Here is a 14,734-nt window from a genome sequence, read left to right on the forward strand (position 1 = left end):
CAAATAATTATGAGTATAACAGATTTAACTTGCAATATACATAGAGAACACACAAAAATGATAAAGAACATTTAAAAATGAACTTTTAAAAATAAAAAATAAAGTACAAATAGTACTTAACATTCAAAACTTCTCAATATTGATTAAGGTACTATAGACATTTAAAATGTTCAAAACTAATATTAAATTAGATCATATAAATAAGATATAAATAAAAAAAATATAACTAGTAACTATTGAGTCTATTTGATCTATTTAGTTTTATATCACACACTTATTAATATTACAATATCAAATTCTTACAACATTTGTTTCTCACAAATCACAATAAATTTAAAGACTGATAAAAATTAAACATTATGCACATAGCCTTCTAGGCATATACTTATATGTTTTCTATTTTTATATATACTTTGGGCATCTATCTTTTTTCACAACTTATTGTTTTCAGACATTAGAATTAGCTTCGATATTTTCATAATATCACATGGTCTTTTTGATTCCACAACCATTTTTTCTTAACATTTGTTTTTCAATAAATTGATACATATTTGTTTATATGACTTCTGGTCATATTATAACAGTTATTCATAATTTTATCATATTGATCATAGGGCCATTACTAATTCTGCTATTATGATTCAATAGTCAAGCCCCAAGATTATTGTCCTTTTAGTTATCAGTTCCACTGATACAATGTGATTATACTCTTTATCACTCTTATAGATATATTCTTTGCTTTCAATAGCACACCATCCATTTTCTCAAATATTAGTCTTCCGGACTATAACAAAATTTTCAGAACTACGAAGTTCTTTTGTATCGTGAGTTTTTAACCATCAATCTTCAGGACTTTGATATACATTATCAAATTGTGACAGTCTTGTCATGTCATCTGCTACTACCACAAGATGGTCTTTTATCAAATAATCATCAAAACATAATGTGGCTTCTGGCCATCTAATCACAAAATCAAGAATATAATGGCTATTAGCCATTCATTTATATGTTTAACATTTTACTTTCTAAGATAACAATTAATTAATATCAGAGATGATATGATGAAAATAAACCCCATAGCAAATCAATGAGTCTAATGATAGTAGAATCATGAAAATATAATAAATAAAAACAAAAATTTTCATATCTTAATACGATAAATAAAATATTCGGCTACCAATGAATCAATAAGATTAATATACAAAACCACTATTTCCTCTAAATAAATTGGAGAAATCTTACCAAACTGTTCAGATCAAACTATCTTCATTCAACAAACAAAAAACGTGTATCAACTAGGAGCCATGAACTCTGATGGTAGAGTGTCGTGCTGATAACATGTTATGAAATAGATCCAAAATAAAACCATAAAAGTATAATAGAGAAAGATGAAGACAAGTGAATGAGAAAACTTTTGTATTTCTTCACTTGCACTACAACACAAATAACATGACTTATTTATAGGCATAGTCTTATACGTAGGTTACAATTATCCTTAAATGACAAATAATGGATAATCAATCCCATGAATATGAATGGAGGTGAGTTACAAGAGTGAATGGATAGTGGAGGAGTAATAGATAGTGTAGAAGTAATGGATAATGGAGGAAGTGGAAGTTACTTGGAGAAGATAAAGAGGAAGGGGTAAATAGACATCCACATAATATTCATAACAATTCACTAATTAAATTTGACTTCTTCATATTAAATTATTTTAATTTCATTGTATTATGTGAAATTATTTTTTTAATCATGTTTCATTATTTATTAAAACTCATACCTATTTTGGTCATTTTTACAACCAAACTTATTTTTACTCAACTATAATCCAAACAACCTTTTACCAATCTTACTTTTACAAATTAGCTTTTCTGAACTCCAATCCAAATACAATTCAGGGTGTGTTTGTATTAGCGGTGGTAGAAGTAACTTTTTTTCAATCTAATTTTTATAGAAGTTAGATTGGGTAAAAGCCAAATAGTATAGTGTGGTTTATGTTTGGATTGGATTTTGTTAAAAAGTCAGTTTGAGAGGTTGAAACTTGTTTGGATGATAAATAGAAAAGTAAGTTTGGATGTAAAATGACTTAAAAGATTATGAATTTTATTAAGCAGTAGATATCTAATAATGTGACCATTTTAAAAGAAGTAAGGAAAATAATACTTCCTTTGGTTCAAAATATAAGTTAAACTTTATCTATTTATGTTTATCAAGAAACTAGTTTAAATCAATTTAAACTAATAAATATGTAAGGCATATATTTGTTTTTTCAAATATACCCTTATTAATGAAGAGAATAAATAAAAGATGCAATAAATGAATTAAAGAAGAAAGAGAATATATGAAAGTAAAATTGAATTCATTAAATACTTAGATAAAAGTGAATGTTATCTTATAAAAAAAAAAATCAAGTGACTTCAAAGAAAATTTAGCTTATATTTTAAACTAAAAAGAGTATTATTAAAAATAAAGGAGACACTGGGGAGGCCTTTGTTATATTTTTTATGTCTCGTTTTGTCTTATCCCAGGTGAGGGAAAATTTTAGGTAGCAAATTCCAATGATATTGTCAAATGCCCTGTAAACTGAAAAATAAAAGCAGTTTTGAATAGCTTCTTGTAGAAGTCCACTGGCATCCCAAAAGTCAGATTCAAAAATCGTGGACCCAAACATATTTTTTGCCCCCATCTGTAATTTTTCCTGTTGGGATGCATGTTTGGGGGTCCAAACAACATCCTAAACATGCCATCAGCTTATCTCATTTAGTTTTTATCCAACTTTACTTTTCTATAAATTACTTTTTCAATAAGTAACTTTTTCAACCGCTGATCTAAAAGGTCTTTCTATCTCTTTCCTTCCTTTTTCTTATCTTTCTTTTTTTACTTTCTTATTTCACATTCATTGGTATTTCCCTGGTCCTTAAGATAATATCCAATTAATTAATTTGAGTAAATTAAAAATATTAGTTAAATTAGTTAATATGATATATTTTTTTCTAAAGTACCCTAAACATCTTTCTTAATACTCTTCCTCACTATCATGCTTGATTATTATTACATGAATATCAACAGGGTTAATTTAAAAAAAAAACATAAATGTATAAAATAGATCTTACATATAATATTAATATTAATTTTTTAATTAGATCATACATTAAAGACCGGAGGAGTATTAGAGTTGGGTTTTTCCATTTCATCTTCTGCTGTGGTGCTATTCAATTTCCAAGCCATGACACCCCTTCAACCTCCACATTGAAGCTTGGATTATTTTTAATCACAATTTGAACTATTCATGTTGGGTAATTTCTTGACACCAAAATGCGACAAATTTTATTGGGGAAAACACTTAGGCATAAATATACGAATACAAAGTCCATCACTTGGCAATGATTTCAGGCGTATCATAATGATTACAGGAATAAATTTAATTAAAAATAAGATGAAACTATTAAAACTAAAGCCTCATTGACTAATTTTCATTACATTAAATCAATTCATTTTTTTTTTGGAAAAATCCAACTAAATTCTAGGAGTAAAGTCTGAAGAATGTCAGAATGAGTAACAAATGAATATAAAAATAATGTTTCGTAATACCAATTGGGAGCATATTCATCACAAGAATGAGTTTAAGTACTCATCTTAATATGGACTTTTTAGACTGATTTTGAATGGTCCAGATTAAATTTAATTTTTTTATATATTTTAATTAAGTTTTTATTTAATAACATTTCTTTAAATTCATCATTTCAAAATTGTATATTAAAAATCTTAAATTCGAACCATTCAACCATATCAAATTTTGAATAGTTCAAATTGTATTATAGTCGCCGTGACTAATAATGAACAACAAAGACCCGGTAAAGTATATGTATATTGAAGAACAACATAACCACACAATCCTAAGGACATCATTAATGGAGTAAAACAACGACATCTGTGTCTCCATTTTTATTTTGGAAAAAATCAATATTCACTACACAAAAAAAATAATAATCTACAACAATAATCGATAACTACATATAAGAAACCTATCAAGTAATGGGCTACCCTCTCACAAGCATCCGACCATGCCTCCTATAGGATACCTTGATATAAATGAACATATAAAAAAAAAAAAAAACTACATATATGAATGTATATGATGATCAATGGAATGAATCAAATAATATTCATTCATAACCTAATCCCACGAAACTTGCAGCTGCTATTCTGAATCCTAATACCATTTTGAGCCGTGAGACTATCCACCACTAACCTACACCTCACTCTGAACTTAACCTTAAACAGCTTCAACTTCCCAAGCTTCACTCTCACAGGTTGCTTCACCTTCAAGTTCAGAGGAATATTTCCTGTCTCTTGTTGCTGCTGCTGCAACCTGTTGAACAACCCAGAAGCATCCTCCGTCTGCCCCGTCATGATGACAGTGAGCGCCGTCGTATTCCGATGTCCCTGGTAGAACTTCGGAAACGATCCTCGTGCCAGGTTGGTTTCCTCGTACCATGCCTCGATGTTGCTGCCTCCTTCGTAGTATATTCCGATCCTCTTGTTCGGGTTCGTGGCGGTGATTCGAGCGTCGAACGTGGCGGAGAGGCTGTTGCTGCCGGAGAGGTTGAACTGGACGACCTGTAACTGGTCAACGGAGAATTTCGGCATCTTTGGTCTGAAGATGAGGTAGATGACTCCGACGGTGATTCCGACAGCGATTATGAGGATTAAGAGGAGAGAAAAGGTCCAACATAAAAGCCTGCAGAGGCAGCTTCTTTTTCTCTTTGGTGGCTTTGAGTGGCTCACCGGGAAGGTTCGTCTGGGAATCGGTTGCGACGGAGAGCGGTGGTGGTCGTCGTTGGGGTTGTCGGACTTGGAGGTGTTTCTGGGGAATAAAGGGTGGGTAGGTGAAGGTGATCGTGGTGCCTCAACGTCGGCAAGTGGGTGGATTCGCTTCTGCTGGTTGTTATGATCTGCCATGGCGGAAGGTTGAAGAAAGATGGAAAAGATGAGAGATGAAGCTAGCTATGAACTTCTTCTTCTTCTGGTGATTGTGTTTACTTATAAGCATAAAGAAATGGAGTAGTTGGGCTTATTGGGAAGAAACGTCTGAAGTCTGAATGCATTGAGCAGGTCAAAGGCTTTGTGTGATTCTGCGTAAATAATTATGGTTGAAATGGCGTACTACATAATTATATATGAAGCTTCCTTTGTGAATTTGAAAGGGAATTTATTTATTTTTAAAAAAAAAATTAACGCGTCTGAAATTCGGACTAAATGCCATGTGGCTTCCTGTAAGAATAAAATTGTAGTTTTTTATGTGTACTTTCTCTCAAGCTTTTTTTTTTTGGTTTTGTTTTTACACTGCCATAAGGCTTTTCAACAGTATGACAAAGAAATTAATAATGTGATTTGTAATTTTTTGAAAAAGAATTAGTAGTGCAAAATTTTGGTAGAATTAATTAGTTCTACAACATTAATTTGACAACGGGATGAATTAATTATTTAATATTCAATATATTATATCAATTAATTTAAATCTAAGTGTTATTACACGAAAATAAACTATAAATCTCTCAACTGATTTTTGTTCTTAATAAACTATATAAAACACTGTAAAATTTTCCACAAAAAAAAACGACGATAACCAATCTTAATTCAGTAAGTACCATTATATTTTATGATTAGCTAAATTTTTGAATAAATTATTAACTAACAAATATCTCCCTTAATTGAATAATGTTAAAATCTTCAAAGAATTTACAAAATATTAGATGTGGAACAAATTGGGATTTGCACTTGCAGAGTCATTATCAGTGGTGAGTATAATATTTAAGACTTCCCAATCACATGTACGATAAATTCAACACGAATTGCGTCCTTACGCAGCTGCCTCTCAACGGTCATACCTTCCTTAATACTAATAACAACAACAATAGGATATTAACTGTTTTTATCCTTATATTTTGAATTTTAACTTGATCGTTAACTCGTTTTTTGAATTTTGACTGGGTGCGACTTGATCTTTCTAGTTTTAACTATTTAAGATATTAGTCTTTACATTTTAGATAACAAAATTATATATTTTATAAAATTTAGGGATCAGTTAAAACTATATGACACTGCAATGAGCAGTTTCAATTGAATCAGAACTATAAATATTAAATTACGCTGAGTCAAAATTTAAATATTGAGTTACAAGTGAATCAAAATTATACAAAAAAATTCTCACAATAAAAATATCATCTCTGTTCCTTAATATAAGAGCTAGTTTGACTTTTAATTTGGTCTTAGATATAAAATTCCAATATACTTGATCTTTTATATATATTTATTTTTCTTAAAGTAGTCCTTATAGTAGTTGCTTTCATTACATGGTAATTTTAAACAATGCACATAATTAACAAGAGTATTTTAAAAAAAATAACACATATTTAATTTATTATAAACAACTGACTTAACTAATTTTTTTAATATATTCAAATTATTTAACCAATTTTTTTTTTAAGAACGGGAACTATTAGTCCATGTTTGGGTATTATCGCTGATGTTTCTTTCTTTTGACATAGGTGAGGTTCTTGTCCTGTTTCTGCTTCAGCCGCATGCCACGAAAGCTTCAAGTTGTTTCACGTTGCTTTCTAGCCCTTTGATATATTTAGCCAAAATGTTTTAAAACAATTTATCGCATAAGAAAGCGACTCAAAAAAATTTGAAATTACAATTGGACTTATTTTACTTACAGAGAGATCTGAAAAGTTATTCTAGCATGATCATAACACAAACTTCTTAAAATTAAAAAGAAATTTTTACCGTTAACTCGTCATTACTACTATAAAGGGGCCCTTGGCTGTAATTTTTATTGATAATAATTAATATTTAATTAAAAAAAAGTTTATTAGAAGGTTCTTGCATGACGTGTTCGGTAGTCAGATTAGATCTAATCTTGGCTTTATTTACTTTACGCGCTGCTGTTTTGGAAAGACTAATTCATTTATAATTCTTTAAGAAAACACCACCATCTCAATATTATTTAACTGATCTTGACTTGACCTTAAGCCTCTTTGAAACTTTTTTTTTTTTAATTTACAATGAGCATGAGGGGGGAAAAGGAAAAAAAATGTAATTCATTCATCATTCTTTAATTATTTTAGTTAATTTTTTAATTTACCAATGTCCTTTCTTATGTATTCATCACATCATTATAATTTTTATCGTATGGCAATCATATAAGGAAGTAGTGCTTTCTAAGGACTCTTGGTTTTTTTTGCCCGAAATAACAAGGCCATTTTCCTAACTTCGAAAATGCAACGAGACTTTTAAGAATTCCTAAAAGCACTTAAAAAAAAGTTTTTATGTAAGCCGAGATAAAGTTTTCTTACATACTTTCTTCGAATACTGTAAAATTATCTCTAAAATCATTTTAGTTTTAACCTAAATATCCTCTAAGTCATATCTGAAACTATCCCTATATCCACTCATGACATCAGAATTATTATAGTGAAGTTGCTTTCAGTTGCTTCAGAAAACCATTAATAACCTAATTAGTCGTCCAACACCTCTTCTCTTCTCTCTTGCTCTCTCTGGGTTAGACACCACCTCTAATCATTAATATAAGACTCAGCTGATCAAGTTGAAAAGATTAAGAAAGTTACTAAATTACTTAATTACTGCATATGTAACATAATCTCTTTTAGGCAAATTAATTTGGATAAAACAATAAGTCAAAAATACTTTAAAGTAATTTAGTAACTTCTTTAATATATTTAAATTAATTAAATATGTCTTATATTAAGAACATGAGGTAGTATAATTTTTTTTACCAGTGCCTCTTATAGTTCCACTCTTTGATTTGTTAGAGAAGGATGTATTCCTGAGGTACGTCTGTGCAAGCAAAGATAATTGTCTAAGGAGAGTCACATGACTCCAGTCCATAATATTAATTGGTCACGCTAAGGGTTTTGGATAAATCAAATTCTTCATTGGTCAGGCCAAGAGTTTTGGATAAATTGACAGAGTTATATTATACTTAAGGGTAAAAATAGGCCAAGCAGCCTGTCAGGGGCTTCTGGCCTGGCCTGTTTTTGGCCTGATCAGGCCAGGCCTGTTAAAATATAGGCATAGGCTCAGACTTCTTTAAGAGCCTATTTCGCTTAATAGGCCAGGCTCAGGCCTTATAAAAAACCTATAGGCCTGAGCCTGTTATGCCTCTGTAATATTTTGTATTTATGTTTAGATTTGTCAAAAAGAGGCCTTGAGAACCCGCGACCTGGAGGTGAGATGGTGGTCACCTTGCCGCTGCCTCGCCGCTTGTTTTTGTTAAGCGTCGTGCAAGATTTATGATTTTAAACCCAAAGTTCGCCAAAAAAAAACCTCAATGCATTTACTCTGCCCTAGTCTGTTAGGTTTTCCTTATCTATCTTTTAACTCCTTGGCTTATTCTAGCCGCCACCCGAGCAGTCGAGCTCTCCATCTCCAGTCTCGACTTTGTTCTCCATTCTCCAAGTCTCACCAGCGTCATTCACAATCTCCAGTTCCGACTCACACGGTCAGACCTCACAAGCCATAGCATTGCCGTCGTTCACTCTCCAGCTCCGAGCTCCCACGGTCGGCCATTCGCACACTATCCCAATTTCTAGACCTAATCTCTCCTCCTCTTCACTCCTCATTTAGCTCGTACGTCGTCAATGGGTAAGCTTTTTGTTACAAACTAAACTTTGATAACTAGAACACTACTTTCTCTCGTCCATCGTATTCCAATAAATAAAAGCAATCGACTGGTGACATGATTTCATTATTCATGGCAGAAATTTGAAATCTGAATGTGATTATATATATATATTCATGGAAGAAATCTAACATGAATACACACACGCAAGGTCCCATGTGTATATTCCCCCATATATATATATATATATATATATATAGTCTTGGGAGAAATCTGAAGTCACCGCCATGAATATATGTATAATATATATGGAGAGTAACAGATTTTATCAAAATTTTAATCATACAGTGTTGTGCTTATGTTTTATAATTTTTCATTGTTTTTCTTCTTGTTTTTTTAGGCGTGCCTTGTTTATAGATTCTACAGTAGCCAGTATTGTGCCACTGGATCAAGATTTTATCAGAATTTTTCTACAGAAAATTAGGAATTTTAGTGTTGTGGATATTTTTGTTAACTTTTGATTTATCAGGTTTCTTACTCATTTTCCTAGAGGGTGGAAGCATGTTTTTAGTCATTCAACTGATATATGCTAAATTGCTAATATGTGCTTTATGATTCATTGCTAGTTTATGAATCATTGTCAATATATTATACACTTCATTTCTTCTTTTCAAGGTGTTCAAACAAGAAGCAACTACGCTGATCAGGAAAAAAAAAACAAGAAGAAACTGGACGGACGTCTATACTTTTATTTGGTCAAAATTATTGTAATTGTGATGAACCTTGTTCCCTTGTTTCATTTGGTATTATATTGTTGATTAATTAGATTATATTAGATTTTCTGTTGTATTTTAGATAATTTTGAATTTATTTATGTGTATATAGCTTATTTTTAGCCTGTTAATAGTTTTTGAAAAACATGTAGGCTTTTTAACAGGCTTCAGGCCAGGCCAGGCCTTTATACAGGCCAAGCTTAGGCTGAAAAGAAAGCCTTTAACAGGCCACAGGCCAGGCTCAAGCTGGTTTGTTACAAGACAGGCTTAGCCTGTTAAGAGGAAAGCCTGGCCTGGCATGGCCTAGCCTGTTCCCACCCCTAATTATACTAGCTACTTCACTCAGGCTGACTAATTTGAAAAATTAAGGAAACTGAAAAAAAAAAAACTTAATTATAAAGTACTACCTCTGGTCATTAACAAAAGAATTATATAACTCATTTAAAGATATTAATAAAATTAGCTAAACTGGTTATTTCTTTTGATCTCTCTAAATTATCTTCTTTAATCATATGCATTAGATGATTTGAATTATCCCTTAGTAGAATCCCCTTACACATAGGGATATTTTAGGAAAAATTAAAGATAGATTAGATTGAAGTTTTATATTTAGGACCAAATTCAACCACTAACTAGTTTTTATATTAAAGACCAGAGGTATCATGTTACCTGATCTTTTTAAAATATTTATATGTATCATTAGATTGTATATCAATTTATAAGCCAAACAACTTAGTTGAGAGAAAAACTATAAATATGATACTTTTGCGATTTTTAATATAAGATTTATTTAATTAATTTGATTAGATTAAGAAAGTTATATAAGTTAGTTAATTATAAAAAAAATGACATGTTTTTTTTCTAAAACACCATAATAATCTTTCTTAATATCTTTTCTCCCTTTTCTGCCTGATTATATTGGGGGAATATCATAGGAGTAATTTAGAAAAAATTAATAAATATGAGAAATAAGTCTTATATTTAGAACTAAAATAAACTCAATAATTATCTTAAGGACCTAATGAGTATTTTAAAGGAACTTATTTAACTTTATTAATATCTGAATTAGTCAACTGGATCCCCTATTAATAACCATAAATAATACATATACTGAGCTTAAAAAAAAAAAAAAGGGACCTTACATTATAGTAATAATTTTCAATACAAACGATTTTAAAAATAGTATTTTAGAAGAATCAATTTCCAATTTCAATACATATTTTGTTATACCAATTAATACCGCAAGTTGTTCCACATATAGACTGGCCAATGATTCGTTTGTTTAGATAGATGTATGCCATCACTTTTAAGTATTATTGGTAACTTTTTTATTTGATTTTGGTAGGAGAATGATTTTTTATGCTTTAAGTTTGTCTCATTCAAAGCTAAATTTAAAGTGGACGGCCTTAATTAGAATTTAGAACCTATCTAAAAATACAGATTCTTTGATGCATTAAATCTATTAGTCTTTTGGTAAAATAGGGCATTACTTTATTTTAATAAGAAAAATTGATATACTAAATCTACCCGAAAGGAAAACAAGTTGATTGATTGATTGATTTGAACATAATATCCTCTTCAGGGTTGGTTTTTGGAAGCTTTCTAGTAATAAGAACGACCGGTGTTAATTTGTCCATTTTTTAAAAGAACACATTTTTATCTAAGCTTTAAAATTTAAGTATCAACTAAAAATCAAATGGGCTAGTTATCAACTTATAAACATTATTAGAATTAGTTAATTAAATTTAGCATCCATGAAAAGTATGAGCTTAAATTTTTTTCCCCATAGATCAAAGTTTAATTATGATGTTTAATTAACTTCTTTCAAATTTATTTTATGTATATTTACTGCCTAACTAGTAACTACAAATAATTTTTAAAATTTTAATTACAAACACATAATTAGAAGTTTTCAATTTTTCATATTCTGAATAGAAATAATTCGATTACAATTCAATCACCGTATGTAACTACTATTGGTAACGTGATTTTTGTTCCCACATGTATGCTTGTATATCACTCATTCCACATAGGACCTGATAATCTTGGAAATTAAATGAAAATTTTCTTATTCATTTGGTGCATATGAAACTTTGATCAAGTCACTCTTGGAAGAATAAAAAAGTGGACTGCAACTTGCTTATCCTTATATATAGAAATTTAAAAGAGTTTAGTTACAAATTTGTTACGGAAGTTTTTGTTTAAGAGTATTAGGTAAGAGGAATTTTTTTGGCTCAATATTACCTCAGAAGTTTTAAATCATAGTAATGTTGCCCTAGTCGTTATTTAAGTTTGACTGTTAGTTGACCAAATATGTTGAGTTGAAAGGTCCATGTGAGATCCACTTTTTTTTGGATTAAGATGCAAATTTACTCTGAAAGTTTTTATTCAGGAGCACTAGGTATCTGGAATTTTTTTAATTCAATGTCACATGAAAATTCCAAATCTTAACAATGTTATATGTTGATATTTCAATTTCATTCCAAAAATTTTAAAATTTGCCCTAAAAGTTTTTACCGAAAGAGAATTCATTTTATATAATATCTTTTTAATCACACATCGTGCATGAAAATACCATACAAATTCTTAAACAAATTATTTTAAATTCTCTTAACTGTTATGCAAATTAAGTTTAATTTGACCATTAGCCAAATATTCTGAGCTAATAAGACCACTTGTCATCCATTTCACTTTTTTCAAGGTGGGCACTTAGCATAACGCTGGGAAAATCATTGCTTTCCAGGCCCATGTTATTCCCATAATCGACCCCATTGTTTACATTTTTTAAGAACTCTCACGAGCTTCCCCTCTACATATATAATTTACTTATTATGGTTATGATCCGTGAATGAAGTGTGGAAAGAGTTGTTTTTGTGTGGAAGAAATGGGGTTAGGGTTATGAATCAAGAATGAGATGGATAACTTGGGAAAAAAAAATGAAGTGAATTATATGTGGGTTTACCAGTGTAACTTATTTGGTTAATTAATGATCAAATTTAACATGGATAACAAACATTGCTACAATTTGAAAATTTTCGGACACCTAGCAATCCTGAACAAAAACTTTCTAAGCAAATTTACACTTTAACCTTTAAAAAAAAAAAAACTTCCATAAGTGAAAATTTCCTGAACAAATTTACATCTTAACTCAATTTAGAAGCATGTTTCTTAATTATATATCATTATCAAGATAGCTTAATCAATGGGAACGGAATAAACTTTGTCAACTTATTTTATTGGAAATGAAATCTGGAAAAATCATTATATCGTTATGTTGAACATCAGTTTATTCAATAATAAAACCTATAATTCATTTTCAATAACTATGACAATACGTGACAATAGCATCTTTTACATAACTAAACAATTTTGTAGTACGTTTTGTCTAATTCTGGAATTTATAACTGCAAGAAAACTCTCATCCTCCCTTAATTAGATCTTCCACGACATGTATTGCAAAATCGATGAATGGGTGAATAAATGTAAAATGGACGAGATCTAACATTGATTTAGCGGTGGAAACTCGTATAATTTTTGAGTACTATAAAAAAGTACTTATGAAATCCATTGACATGTTTGGGTAGTTTTCATGACCATATATGAATGTTTTTAATTAAATGATATTAATTTAATCAATACTAATTTGATCCAAGTAGAGCCAGGGTCACCTGCCAATCTATTAAAAATGACGAGTTAGGATTAATTAAAAGCTAAACTACTAATAAATGAGTTTTTTTAACCTATATTATACTACTATTGTTAGACTCGCAATTTGTTGCTTGTTTGACTGCAAAACCGTGGGCTGAGTTTTTTTTTTTTTTAATTTTATTAACTATTAAAATTATAGTATTATGTGTTATATTCTACCTAAAAAATTAAAAAAAATTCATATTTTCAATCAAGTATTTAAAAGAAAAAGAAATTTGATTATGTTTTTAATATTGTATAAAGACAAAATTTAAAAAACATATATTTTTTGAAAAAATAAATAATTGTTGCCTAAATAACACATTAAAGATACGGGGTATTTGACAATTATTCAAAAAGCACTTTTAGATCCCAAGTCATGGTTCGAGTCCAAAAGTATCTAAACACTCTTATTTTTTGCAAAATTATGGATTGGGTTACAACTATAGTTTCAGCCTCCCAAATAATAATTTTGGAGAAAGCAAAAAAAATTTGTTTTTGGGGTTAAAAAACTGGATGTTGGAGTAATTATCATAGGCGTCAGAAGGGAGGCAATAGTATTTGGACAAAAATGCCCTTCAGATTGAAATCAAAATCTGACCTTATCTCATTAACTGCATCCGATAAAAGGTTTCACTGTTCACTGTCTTTGGTTCTAATGTGTGTTTATTTAATTTTGTAAAAAAAATTATGACATTTCATGTTTATAATTTTTAAGGTAAAATATTTTTTTTCTGTTAGCAAAAAAAATCATTGTTTCCAAAAGAATTTTTAATTTTATAAATATATATACAGATACTAACAATTAATTAATTAATTATATTGGTAAAAAATTATGAGCAAATTTATTACTTCAAATGAAGATATAAATTAAAATATATTTTTAATGTAATTATCATATTAACTCATGTACTTTTTGATAATTTAGATCTAAAAAAATATTTCTATCAACAACTATCTAAACACTCTCATTTTATCAAAATCACTTTTTTTCCACAAATCTTTTTTTTAAAATTTATTTTTAAAATTATTTTTCTTAGAAACTATTCTTCAAAGCATGTTTCAAATCCAAACACCCCCTCCTACAAATAAGTCCTTTTAGCTCTACTATTGCCCCTCCTAATCCTGAGTTGACTCGGTTGAACCATTACCCCTATTTTGGCCGATTGAACAAGGGGTCTGATTATAATTTAAGCTTCTAAATTTTATATTTATTTTTACATTTCAATTTTAAGAAAGGAAAATGGCAAATGAAGACCCTCAATATGTGAAGTTGTGATTTGGGACCCTCAATTTGAAAAATAACAAATAAAGACCCGATCCCATATTACAAATATGAAATTTTGGCGAAATATCTGAAATGCCACTTAGCCAAGTTGTAATTTGGTCTACTGAAATTGTCATTCGCTAAAGTGAACTTGTCATTTTTCATAGTCAACTTGTTATTTGGCATACTCTTAGCCAAGTTGTGATTTGGTCTACGAAAATTGTCATTCACTAAAGTAAAGTTGTTATTTTCCATAGTCAACTTGTCATTTGACTGAGGGGTATTTCAGATATTTCACCAAGAGTTCATATTTGCAATATAAAATCGGGTATTTATTTGTCATTTTTAAATTGATAGCCC

The 14,734-nt window shown here is 29.8% G+C and overlaps 1 protein-coding gene and 1 long non-coding RNA gene across 2 annotated transcripts; one reads left to right on the forward strand and one right to left on the reverse strand.

The window, feature by feature from the left end:
* Positions 1-3,853: 3,853 nt before the first annotated feature.
* LOC114755834 (NDR1/HIN1-like protein 6) lies at positions 3,854-5,119 on the reverse strand. The gene has a single exon (XM_028944710.1). The coding sequence runs from the start codon at positions 4,960-4,962 to the stop codon at positions 4,171-4,173; it is 792 nt and encodes a 263-aa protein (XP_028800543.1). The 5' UTR covers positions 4,963-5,119; the 3' UTR covers positions 3,854-4,170.
* Positions 5,120-8,505: 3,386 nt separating this feature from the next.
* LOC114755722 (uncharacterized) lies at positions 8,506-9,477 on the forward strand. Its single transcript, XR_003741349.1, has 2 exons — positions 8,506-8,670; positions 9,323-9,477. It is a non-coding gene; the product is annotated as an uncharacterized LOC114755722 (long non-coding RNA).
* The last annotated feature ends 5,257 nt before the right edge of the window (positions 9,478-14,734 follow it).

The sequence above is a fragment of the Neltuma alba genome, unplaced genomic scaffold (genome assembly GCF_004799145.2).
Source record: "Neltuma alba isolate B1F8T4 unplaced genomic scaffold, ASM479914v2 tig00001344_pilon, whole genome shotgun sequence".
NCBI classification, from domain to species: Eukaryota; Viridiplantae; Streptophyta; class Magnoliopsida; order Fabales; family Fabaceae; genus Neltuma; species Neltuma alba.

Excerpts from the sequence above, each read along its gene's own strand:
- LOC114755834 (XM_028944710.1), bottom strand. The coding sequence starts at position 4,962 with ATGGCAGATCATAACAACCAGCAGAAGCGAATCCACCCACTTGCCGAC.